Consider the following 12,517-nt stretch of genomic DNA (forward strand, 5'->3'; position numbering starts at 1 on the left):
TGGGGAAAAGTCCCTTGTCTACAATAGTGAATAAATTTCAGTATCTTCCATAGATAAGCACCTCTGTTGTATGAAGTAATCTTAAAATAGCAGGTGGACAGAAAAGTTGTACTAGTGAAAGGGGACAGAGGAAGGAAGACAGAAGCCAAGGTGAAAGGAAAACAGATTTTCTCACTGTTGTGTTAACCACAAGAACAACAGACATAGACAAAGGCAAAAGAAAGCAAAATGGCTTAGAAGCAGAACTAAATCAATAGTCCAAGCAATACTGAGATGAGTCAATGAAAAACTCAGTTTTTCAGGAGTAGGGAGGTTTCACTTGTATTTATGAGCTCAGTAGGAATTGTAAAGAAGCAAAATGCAAATGGATTAAATAGACACCATCAGAAAAGACAGCCCAAAACCAGAATTCAAGTATTTGCATAATATTCTCAGATGTGACCCAGCCCTACTATGACTCCCAAACTTCCATTTCTTGTTTCTATGAAGAGTCTTCTCTATATTCAGCTAGGGCACAAGTTCTTTTGCAGGAACCGTGCCCAAGTCAGAACAAGAGTGTAAAACATGCCATACTTCCTTATTTCCTATTTTTCAGAAGTTCAGAAGTTGTGATTTCTACTCCTACACACCTAAGTATCAAAATTTCTATGCAAAACAAACCAGGCTTAGAAATTGCACCTCAGAAATTGGATCCATCTCAACAACGCTCAAGAACATTCTTTAATTCCCTTCATCTTTGCACCAAACAACTGTAGAATTCATCTGAACACTTATTTCCGTACATTAAAGAAAAACTCAGCAATTAATCTCCTCTTTTGTTATTGTTGGCTTTTCGTATAGGTGTAAGATTTCTAATTTTTGTGTAAGAACATTAAAATTGAAACATTTACCTTGGGGAGTTATGTGTGAATTATTTGCTTGAGTGGCAAGGTGATTTTCCAGTTCTTCTATTTGTTGCCTGTATTGCTGCAGCTGTACTTCAAACTGCTCGACCAAGATTCTGAAGTAGCTAGATGAGTAAAACAATGAAATACTATGATTAAACTTCACTAATGTGCCACTATTTTTTTTATCTAATGTATATTAACTGCCAATTTTCATTTCATTAATTGCAACAGTTACATTCTATGACATTCTTGACACCCCTCTACTACTGGAAAGAGAATAAAGACTGTATTTCTCATGTCTGTGAGATAAAGGTAAATTAAGTGCACAAATAAAATACTGATTCTATGAAGCATTCAGAACATAAGTTACAAGAAGCAGAAGAAATTCATATTATGAAGTTCATAGAATGGCTTGGGTTGGAAGGTCTAGTCCAACCCACCTGCAATAAGCAGGGACATCTTCAAGTAGATCAAATTGCTCAGAGCCCCATCCAACCTGACCTTGAATGTTTCCAGGGATGGGGCATCTACCACCTCTCTGGGCGACCTGTGCCAGTGTTTCACCACCTTCATTGTAAAAAATTCTTCCTTGTATCTATTCTAGATCTTGGTACAAAATTCTAGATTCTTGGTACAAAACCGTTACCTCTTGTCCTATCACTACAGGCCCTACTAAAAAGTCTGTCCCCATTTTTCACATAAATCCCTTTTAAGTACCAAAAGGCTGCAATACGCTTTCCCTGGAGTCTTCTCTTCTCCAAGTAACATTATTGACTATTTTTCATGAAAAACAGTAACTCACTCTGCTGGGGCTGTATTTTCATGCTGAAGACCAGGAGGAGTTTTCTGTGTTCGTAAAGCTATTTCTGCATTCTTTAACTCCTAAATAGAGAAAAGTAATCAAAGATAAGGTTCTGTACAAAGAGTTCAAAAAGAAAAATAGCTACAAGTCTACTGTTCATTCACATAAAATATTTTCCACATATATTTAACACCGTGATAGAATCTGACCAGAAATTCTTCAAAGAATAGACTGTCAGAAAATTGGAGAACTGCAAATACCAACCGAAGTTTGGGGAAAGAACATACAACAGCACATACCGAAAGCACATGAGCTCCCAGAAATTAAGAAAATACTGCACTAAACTGTCAGAGATAAGATCTAATTTCTATCATACTTAGAAATCCTGTTACAGTTATGGACAACTAAGGGGGGAAAAAAGCAATAGTCAAGAGCAAGGAAGTAACACACCTAGAAGAGAAGAAATAGAACAAAAAGGATTATTTCACTTTTAAAAAAAAAAAAGATTTACTAGTTTAAAAAATTGCCTCTTTTTCTATGGAAATAATCTTTTTAGGCATGATAATCACAGCATACACTTCTGTTTAATACTTGCTAATAAGTCTACCATTAAGAATTTCTCAGTGCCTGGTTCTGCAATTATCCTCAACTGCATCATTTATAGAAAGATGAGAATATCAGTAACAAGATTTCGTTTCCAAAGAAAGCTCTTGGCAAGGCACAGCTATGGAGTATTTCCTTTTGGTATCACAAGATATAGAAAAAACATCACATTTTTACTTCAGAAAATACAATATACTTATTCATAAAGCAAGCAGCCTTGACATGCCAGATGAAAGAAAAAGCACTGCAAAACTTAACTTGAAAAGCACCTGCATCTAAACTTGGGCTGAAACCAATTGCGCAAGTTAAGATGCAGACTGGCGTACAGAGCTGTGACTTAAAGTTCAATAAATGAATACTAGTGCTAGTTGAGATATTTTGGTCCCTGAAATGTTATGGGGTGGGTTTTGTTTGTGGGTGGTTATGGGGTGTCTTTTTCTCTCATCAGAAGAAATAATACTTGAATTTCTGCTACTCCGGAGTCCAGTATGTGACTGGACAAACCTGTCTTCACTAGCTACTGTATATATGACTGAAACTGAACTAAAAGTAGGCACACATTCGCTTCTGCTGCCTTTGCTATGGAGGAGTGCTTTCCTGAATAAAAGTCATTTTATCCAGAAGTACTGACATCACTCATTTCAGCCTTCTCCAGTAGCTTCAAATAAATCAGAAGGGATTCAATTTTTCACTTTATTTACAACTATTTTAGTTTGGACACGGGGTAACTTGACTGACGAAGGCAGCTGGTTATCCTATATGAAATAACCAACATACAAACTCTATGTAACAAAACTTTGATTTAATTATACCTGTGCAGTTTCCACTTTCAGCTTGTCAATATTAAGAGTGTTCCTCTGTAATCCACTGGCAACTACAGACAGAAGCTGTTTCAAAGCTTTAATGTCCTCTTGTACTTTAAGCATTGCTTTAGAGGACATTCTACTAATTTCCTCCTGAACTTGTTTTTGTTCTTTCACAAATTTCCTGGGGAAAAAGAAAAGAAAGGGGTGGGGAGGAAAGAAACATAGTATATTGAACCTGAAGTATCCAAGTGTTTACCTCTTGATTACATAGCTATTATTTTTACTGAACAGTAAAATTACTGTATAGCATAGCATTAACTCCTAGCATGCTAATACTGTAAAAAAAAAAAACCAACCAAAAAAACCACCAAACCCTGAACTTCAACAGCAAGTGTTTAAACATGTTATGCTGAACCGGCAAATTTAAATATATATATATATTATACAACATAGTATCTGTGTAAGAGTGAATACTACTTTGAACTCAAATACAGTGACATACAGCCTCTTTAACTAGTCTACAACCTGCCCCCTTCCTGCCGGAGAGAAGGCTCTTTTTCAATTCTGTCTATTCCCCTATGAGATCCACACTGCACATGTGATATGGACATAAGGTTCAATCCTCACTATGCATGTGCAATAGGCTTAATACTCCCAGGGAGAGACAGATCAGTTTCTAAAAGCAGATTTGTTGGGCATGCCTATTTGCATGAATGCATGGAAAAGTCAGGCTGAAAAAAAAAAAAACCAACCCCCCAAAACCAGCCTAAGACTTCAGCTCCTAGAACGATCCGCCTACTCTGTTCCCAAGGTTAACCTGCTGAAAGGCTCCGGGGTAGTAAGTTATCCTGCATGCAGCCTGCAGTAAGGTGTTTTTGCCACAGAGCATCAATAGTATGCAATACTTCAGCTATTCAACTACCATAAATAAAAAACACCACTTACTGCAGATTTTCCACATCTTGACAGATTACTGGAGGTAGATTTTCATCCTTTAGTGCTTTGCTATCTCTACAAGAGACAACGCATGTTTAGATGGCGCTTGAATATTGCCAAACATTTTTACACAATTACTAAATATCATGAAAACATTCAAGTGACTGTACATGCAATGTGTGCAGAACTGTGTATGCCGCAACCAAGAATGATTTGGATTAATGCACACAGATACTATGCCAGGGTCCAAGCCTGTGGTGTAAGCATTGTACACATTTGCAGAAACCATTTTTCAGACCACATCAGTCTACAGCAGATGCCAGATAAGCTGTTGGTATTGCATCTGATGGGAAAATTCCAGTGTTTAAGATGATGAAGCACCATAACTAACTTTTGCAATATGGAAAACTTTGGCATAAATGTAAGTAAATTACTTTCTCAAGATCCAAGTACTAGAAAAGACAACACATTTAGTTTAGCTGTTTTCTAGTAATGTAAACCTGAACACTTACTCTGGTCTTGTTCCTGTTTTGTCACCTAGAAAATGAGAACAGTAGGTCAGAAAAAAGAACTTTGAAGAACAAATAAGACAACCTTAATGAGATTTTAGGGAAGAATTAAGAACTACAATCTGCTAGATTTCTCTTGATAAGAGGAACAGACTAGGCTTGGCATAAAAGAAAGGTTTCAATTTACTCCCCCTTCACAGATAAATATCTTTTCAAGAACAATGCTTCAACAGTTGAGGTGCTAATTTCTTGGCACAGAGAGTAATGCAAAACATCTTGTGTCACTATACAAGTCACTACAAATGCATAAACAACTGCAGTTGCATAAGAAATCTGTTCCTGCTTATGCAACCACAACTCAGACCTGCACCCACAAAATGCTCAAGTGTTTTCAACTCAGCAATAGCAGCCTCCTCTCAAATACGCAGGTAATGAAGGTTTGGCCATTGGACTTCCCTAACAATTCTGCTAGTGCATTAAGTTCAGTAATGAATGGGGTTTCACAAAATCGAAGATGTTACTGCTTACCTACCACCTACACATTCCAAATGATGCATCTGTGGATCAAGATGCCAAATGCCTGAGCAAAAGAACTGAAAACAGCATCCTGTGTAACAGGGTAGTAGTAATAATCACATCCCACCCCACAGCAGTCTGCTAGGAAGAATACTCACTCAGCCCAAGAAGTGAGCTTCATCTCCTTCAGCTGGATGCAATTCACATCCTCACTACCCTCCCAGTGACACTAATGCAGAAACTTAAGTTGTCTGCAGGCTGTTACCCAGTACCAGGACATTTAGAGAACCTGGAGTCCCACACACAGTCCCTATGCCTCTTGCTAAGGGGAAAAAAAAATATCTACACAATAGTAAAAAAAAAAAAGAAAAAAGAAACTATAATAAACCTTAGAATTTATGACTCCTTTCTCTGCTGATAACCTAAAAATTAGGCAGAAAACTAAGTATACTTTACTTTCTCTCTGCAATGACTTTTTTTTTTCCTATACATCAGACCAGTACTTACAAAGTAAAAGATACAGATTTGAAATCAGATTTTGCTACTTTCTGGGAAACTGCTACAGTTTTTACCATTTTACATTCTTTTGAGTGATACTTGAGGAAAATTTATGTAAGAACAGCTTTGTTTCCTGCAGTCATATTTTAAAGAAATATGGGACAGTCAGTCTTCAGAAGGAAAAGCTTTTATAACCAATTCCAGAAAAAAGCACAAAAAGTGCTAGTCCCTATCTGTCCTTGGATTACTGGGGTAATTTTCTTTAGTAGCCACATCTCCTCTTTCCTTTTCTTCAGAAAGGAAAAATAAATAAAAACCTCAAAACCATAAAACCACCCCCTCAAACCTTAACACAGTTCCTCATATAGTAGTACAAACCCTTGTACTGACAGAACTGAGTAGCAGCACACATGTAGGGATATTTATCAAGGCTGCTTAAGCCAGCATATCCATTATGGAAAACATTCCTAAATGAAAACCTACGTTAAAAAAAAAAGAAAAAGGAAAACTCAAAAAACAGTCTCCTTTGACTGCTTAGCTTCCCCCTTCCCACTGCTTAGCTAAGGGTTCTCTGCTTATCACTGAGACAGCAATAGTCCCACACAACTTATGGGGAATTCAGGTACTCATTCAAGTTTCCACCCTAAAAACTCAGTGAAACAATGCCAGGAGATGTGAGATTGAAGTAGATTTGTGGTTCTCTGGTCCTCATTTTAACATACTTGTATATTACAGAAGTGTTGTGACATGCTAATATTACAGTAATGGATATCCTGTAAAAACCTAGTAATCAGAGATTTTTTTCATCACTCCCAGTTTCAGCAATTATCTCCAAAAACAATCAACACCATGCAAAGCACTCCAGTCTGGACAGTCAATACGCCATTTCTTCTACAAGTACCAAGAACTTTGTCTCCAAAACCTGTGTTACTCTCTAAAAATGGTTTCATGGAGTTTCTACATTTCCTTCTCTCCTAGCTATTGGTATACCTAATTTAAAATTTGGCTCCCGAATGGAATCAAGAGATAAAGTTAACAGTACTGATTCCCCAGAGAAAATGCACATCTTACAATCAGCTTTAGTGAAGCTTACTCTGGAAGTATAAAAGCAAGACAAATTAATAAGTGTCCATATGTCAATGCTCAATATTCCCTTACTTAAGAACTTCAAAGTTACCACAGACGTGAAGCTTTTATAACTGGTTTTAACAACCTGATAAAACGTATCAGATGGAACTACACACCACCAGAAATACAGCTTTGAAGAATAGTGGCTTAAAATAGCAAAGTTTTACTTTGCAGGCGTTCAAAAAAAAAAGAAAAGAAACTAAATTCAAGATCTGTTACAGTCGGAGACAGGTGGTTCAAGTATTTTTTGTATTTGCAATGCATTATTTAAATATCGCTCTGCTGCCCCCTCTAGTGGCTACTTGGCATACAACTGTTCAGAAATCGGCCACAGTTTTTCAGCAAACGGCCCATTGAGTCCTCACTCCCGCAAGGCTAAAGGGTTCTCTAATATGATATTGGCTTATACTTATTTTAAATAAATAGATGTACACTACACTGCATTTTCAACAAAAATCATGTTCTTCCACGAAGCACAATATCTAAGAATAGGATTATCTGAAATTACTTGTAAGGAGCAAGGGGAATAAAAGTTGTCAGCTTTAATTCCACACTCCTAACACAATGAAAAATGTCTGTTGCAGTGCTCTGATAATTTTATCCATAAAAAAGTTATGAATGTATGTTTTAAAATAAACTTACTCTTTTTGTCTGAAGAACTACTAAAATCAATTCCACCAAGGCCTTCATTGGCAGTAGTTGAAGGAGCTGCAGTTGTCCCCAGAGTCAAACTCAAAGCATTCTGCCCAAGTCCTACAAGAAGCCCAAAATGAATTTCCGCACTTAAAATGCTGATAATTAAAACTTATTTTGAACTAAAAGCACATATAACCTTGCTTGCAGTTTCAGTGTCCACTTACTACATTGGTATTTTAAAAATATGCAAAATAAACAGAGAAGAAAACAGATTGCATGAAGTCACATACAACTGTACACAAGTTCTTGATGCAATTTCTTCACATTACTAGGTAGCTAATTAGACAGCTAACTTATCAGCATCTTAAGTATCTTTCTGTTTCATTTAGAGTTTAAGGGCAGTGTTACCAAGACTACAACAGATCACAATAAATTTTTCCTCTAGAGCTGAAAACGACAGGAAGCCGTGAAATAACAATACTATCAGTTAAAGATGTCATTCAACCAAAAGCCACCAAAATAAGGATCTTTCAACTTCTCCAGAGTTAAAGGAGATATTTGCATATCATTGCCCTCTCCCATTTATGATCAACTTCCTTAAGTCAATGATGGCAGTGACAGATTTTTTTGTGCTTTCATTTAAAAAAGAAGCATTAAGTACGAGTGAATTTAAGAATGAGAAAGAAGCTAACAACTTCAGATTTCATTTTCGTTGTCCATGGAGAGCAACACTGTTCTTAACTGTAACAATGGTAAAAGTTACATTTTCACACTATAAATATTCCATATAAAGAAATCTTACATTACGAATTTATGCAATCACACATCAAAGTTTAATGTCTTGAGACAGAAAGAGGGAAAAACTAAAATAACTTTCACCTGTTGCTGCTGTGCTTGTATTCTGGAAGAGTGAACCTCCTAAACCTGCTAAGGCTCCTCCCAAGGAAAGGCCTGTGGAGGCAGTTGTAGTTGGAGCAGTTGTACCACCCAAATTTAATGTAAAGCCAGTAGTTCCTGCAGAGAAAGCAAACCAGCTTCATGCAGACACTGCATACAAATACACCCATAGAGAATCTGGAATAACTGAAAGTCTGAACAGTATCTTTATCATAATTGGATAATAAACTTTTCAATTTTATGTGATTTTGTTCTACAATATCATAATCCTGATTAGTCCATATTTACCTGCAACTATGTAAAAATGTCAAGAGTTACCCAAAACACTAGAGAATCTAGAACCTGGCACAGAATTTATTTACAGTGTAATCGGTCTAACAAGTGCTCTTGACTTTTTATATTAAAATGCTGAAATGTTAAGATTTTAATGTTTAACATAAAACAATTTACACAAGACAGATGATAAAAGATTTAATTGGTAGTTTGAGCCTTCTTCTGGAATGAAGCACCCCAGTTTTTGGTAGGATAGGGAAGACTTGAGTAGAGAAAAACTATAGGCATAAAGGGACAGAACACGAAGAGCTAAGCTCAAATGCAGACTCCTAAGGTTAAGAAAAATGAACTCCAGTCAATCATCATCACGCACGGTGCAGTTTAACTGAGTTAAATGTGATGCAAGGTGTGTGTCAGTGTGAGGACTATACTGGAAAAATTGTTTCCTCTAGTATTAACCATTTCAGGCCATTTACAAAAGGTAGACACTTTCTAAACTTTTCAGTTGTGCAAGTAGGAAGTTCTCAACATTCAGTGGGGTTAACGGTAACAAAAATAACGTTTTCACATGACCAATCAGCTACAGCTACACTTCTAATGACTTAGATTATATGCTGCCAATATACTGCCCTCTATATAAACATAAATCTATCTGCATTAGGACACACAAATTTAGAACTAGTGAAATACAATGAGTCTTCTTATTGAATTACTACAAAACTATGCAGCTACTAGAAAAACTTAGTTCTACCATAAAGCTTTACTGATAAAAACAGAAAAAAAACCCCAAACCCACAGCCATTTTCCTACCTGCTGCAGGAGTCGATGTAAGAGCAGATGATAACGATAGGCCACTCGCTGAGGTAGAAGTAACAGGTAAAGCAAACGGTGTGGCTGAGCCTGCAGGTTTGTTGAAACCTAAACTAAAGCCTGTGGTAGCTGCTGATGTGGTGGCAGGTGTGCCTAGAAGAAACCCAAAACAATTATCAGTCTTACAATGGCTTTATTTTTTGAGAATGAATGCTCAATTCATCTTCTCTTCTAAACTATTCCCATTGAAACATCATGAACATCCCAGCATGCAAGATCACTTGCATCAATATCCCCATAGCCCCTCCAGATAAATTTCAAAGGTTAATATTAATTGCACAGGCATTTTTGCTCCTAGAATTCCTAGTGATCCATTGGGCTTTAATAATGGACTAGATCCTATATCTACTGATAATCTAAAAAAAAAAACCAAAAAGAAAATGTGTAAAATTAGGGGCTCTCACCAAAAGAATGTAACTGAAGCAGCAAAGTATTGGTAGCTGGAGCTATAAAGAACACTGCCTAAAATACAGACTAAAAATTCTCAGTTGGATATGCACACTAAAATGAATGCACATATCCTTTCAATTTGTAAACAAGAAAAATATGTCAAGATGTTATTCCCTCAGACTTCACTTTTGAACACTTTAAATGTAAAGCAAATAAAGCTTCCACTTGCTTCCGTTTTCATAGTAAGAACACATTTTATAGTATAGAATCCATATTCCAAAGTAAAGGAGAGGTGTCCATAGACATACACAAACCACAACAGCAAGTACAAGAAACACATACTTGGTATTCTCAGTAACTGCTGTGTGTCTGGTTTGGATGACAATTTTCTTTCAGCTATTGAAAAAATTAATGTTTATCTGCATAGTACAGACTGCCACATGTGATTATGCATCACACAGTCTGTTCTGGGTTAGCTGCTGCTTCTCCCTTCTTCTGCCCATTTTATTTCCTTCTTTATTCAACACCATTTTTCCAATTCATGCACAGCATGGCTTCCTAAGTTCTTGGACAGCAGTCTGTCTTTTAGCACCACTCCCACCCCCAATTTTTTTGATACTCAAGCTCAGTTTCTCCTCAGATCTTATCTGCTGATGTCTCAAAAGAAAAAAACAACCCACCACAGCTACCCACATATTCCTGTATTTCCAATGACAGCTGAAAAATAGTCACTAACAATGCATGAAAGAACCAAAAGTAAACATTCCCAAAATCCCTTCCTGGTTCAACCCTCTTTATTTTTCTAAAAGTGGGTAATTACCAGATAGACTTATTCACACAAAGTTCATGAGAGCAAGAAACTCTGAAGAATTCTCTGATAACGTATTCCACCTCTCCTTTGCTGAAGGAAGCGAGTCATTAGGGGGACATAAAAACAAAGTCTAACTTTTCACTGTGACCACTGTCACTGTTGTTAAAGGGGTTATTCTATTCCTGTACATGTCACAGTGCCCAGAACTACACAGCTGTGCTCTGGTTTACAGCCTTAACGTTTGGGCTGCAAAGGAGACTGCAATCAGTAATGGGGTAAAAGCTCACGTATGACCACTGACTTTTTACATTACAAGAAAGATCTCTCCATATTTTTTTGCCTGTATAACATTAAAATCCACATTAGGTCCTTACCTAGCGTCAGTCCTGTAGCAATAGTTGTTGCTGTTCCTGCTTTAAGAATAAAAACAGAGCAAAAACAGTAACTGAAGACCACAAAGCAGTTATGATAGTTATAAACATGAAACAAAACACTGAAATAATGCAATATTTTGAGACAATATGTAGACTATTTACACTTTTTTCTGTAGTATGTTGAAAGCAAAACGACATTAAACATAGAAAACAGTATTTGTAAGCACCAGCAGCACAAATCAAAGGCATAACTGACTTCAAAACTCGTCACTTCTCTTTTTAAAATAAGCTAACAGTGAAGCTGATGTTAACACAGCAGTATAGCAAATTGTTTGAAATTCCAAATAAACAGAGGTAAACAAAACTAAGGAACTAGTAATTCTATCAAGTTGGGGTTTTTTTCCAGCCATATGGCAGTGTGTAACATTAGCATGTAAACCAGCAGATTTACAGTATAATGAAGAGGATTACAAAGTCCAAAGTCTTTGTAAAATTCTATGTGTTGTTTTAGGGTTTCTGCACCACTGTTAATTTAAAGAGACTATTTTGAACACAGAGCTATGCCATTTCATATTTTAAAAAAAAAATTGATTAGAAGATCAAAAGAATCATTAAGAGCTAAAACAGAACTATCCCAATGTAGTCAAACAGAGTAATATAGGCTTTCAGTCTACTGTTAAAGTTATTTCTAGTAGATTGGTTCCTATAACTTCCCCTATCCACTCATACAAGTGTACAAGAAAAAAAAAAAAAGATCATTTTGTCTAACAATATTGGAGCCAAAGTAAAATTCATTAAGCTGTATCTGCACAATGGCTCAAAAAAAACCCCAACCTACCAATCAGAAAAGTTTTATTCTTTTGCACCCAAATACTCCTGTAAGAATCTGTATTATAGGCTGAATTAGGGACCTAAGAAAATATTAATTAATTTCTTCATGCATATTGCTGACATTAAAAAAACTCCAAACAACAAAACCAGAACTGTTTACTACTGCAGGGTTACAAATATCACATTACAAATACTAACAATCTCAAAATGTTTTAAAGTATTTTTCAGGTCAAAATATACCTTGATCTTAAATAATAATTTGAAGCACACTGAATGACAAGTTAGATTTCTAGAAAACATCAGGATTCAAATTATGGAGCAGTTTACACACAGGCCCAGGCAGAGTTTTCTGGTAACTACATCTGTGTTTCTGCAGCACTGATACTGCATAATTATCAATGAATGACGTTTTAAACTGTTCAACAAAGCCTTTTTACGAAACTACTTAAGTAATATTCTGAGCTACAGAACTACTGTAAAAAATTAAGCACATTATGACGACTCAGTTTTTGTATAGAGGTGATCAATTTCTTCATTGTTGATTCAAATTTCTGCTGTACAATAAGTTTTTCTACCTGTACTGGTGCCTCCTAGTGTAAAGCCAGTGGTTGGTTTTGATCCAAAAAGTCCACTCCCAAAGCCCACTGAAGGAGCTGATGTAGTTGCTGTAGCAGTGGAAGAGCCCAGAGTTCCAAAACTAAGTCCTCCTGTTGAACTATTACAAAACAAAACTATTAGCAGTAATTATTT

The 12,517-nt window shown here is 36.3% G+C and overlaps 1 protein-coding gene across 2 annotated transcripts in view; it reads right to left on the reverse strand.

Moving 5' to 3' along the window:
• Nucleotides 1-12,517, reverse strand: part of NUP58 (nucleoporin 58kDa) — a 38,224-nt gene that overhangs the window by 21,280 nt on the left and 4,427 nt on the right. The window contains exons 2-11 of one of the 2 annotated variants that reach the window (XM_014966012.1): nt 12,343-12,482; nt 10,937-10,972; nt 9,302-9,454; nt 8,201-8,335; nt 7,328-7,438; nt 4,547-4,571; nt 4,044-4,109; nt 3,105-3,279; nt 1,690-1,769; nt 891-1,009 (exon numbers count right to left, since the gene is read on the reverse strand). In XM_014966012.1, coding sequence (XP_014821498.1) covers nt 891-1,009; nt 1,690-1,769; nt 3,105-3,279; nt 4,044-4,109; nt 4,547-4,571; nt 7,328-7,438; nt 8,201-8,335; nt 9,302-9,454; nt 10,937-10,972; nt 12,343-12,482 — 1,040 coding nt within the window. Of the gene's footprint in view, nt 1-890; nt 1,010-1,689; nt 1,770-3,104; nt 3,280-4,043; nt 4,110-4,546; nt 4,572-7,327; nt 7,439-8,200; nt 8,336-9,301; nt 9,455-10,936; nt 10,976-12,342; nt 12,483-12,517 lie in introns of both variants that reach the window. The other variant, XM_014966011.1, reaches the window with a different exon arrangement.

This window comes from Calidris pugnax, unplaced genomic scaffold (assembly GCF_001431845.1).
Source record: "Calidris pugnax isolate Ruff unplaced genomic scaffold, ASM143184v1 scaffold20, whole genome shotgun sequence".
Lineage (NCBI taxonomy): Eukaryota > Metazoa > Chordata > Aves > Charadriiformes > Scolopacidae > Calidris > Calidris pugnax.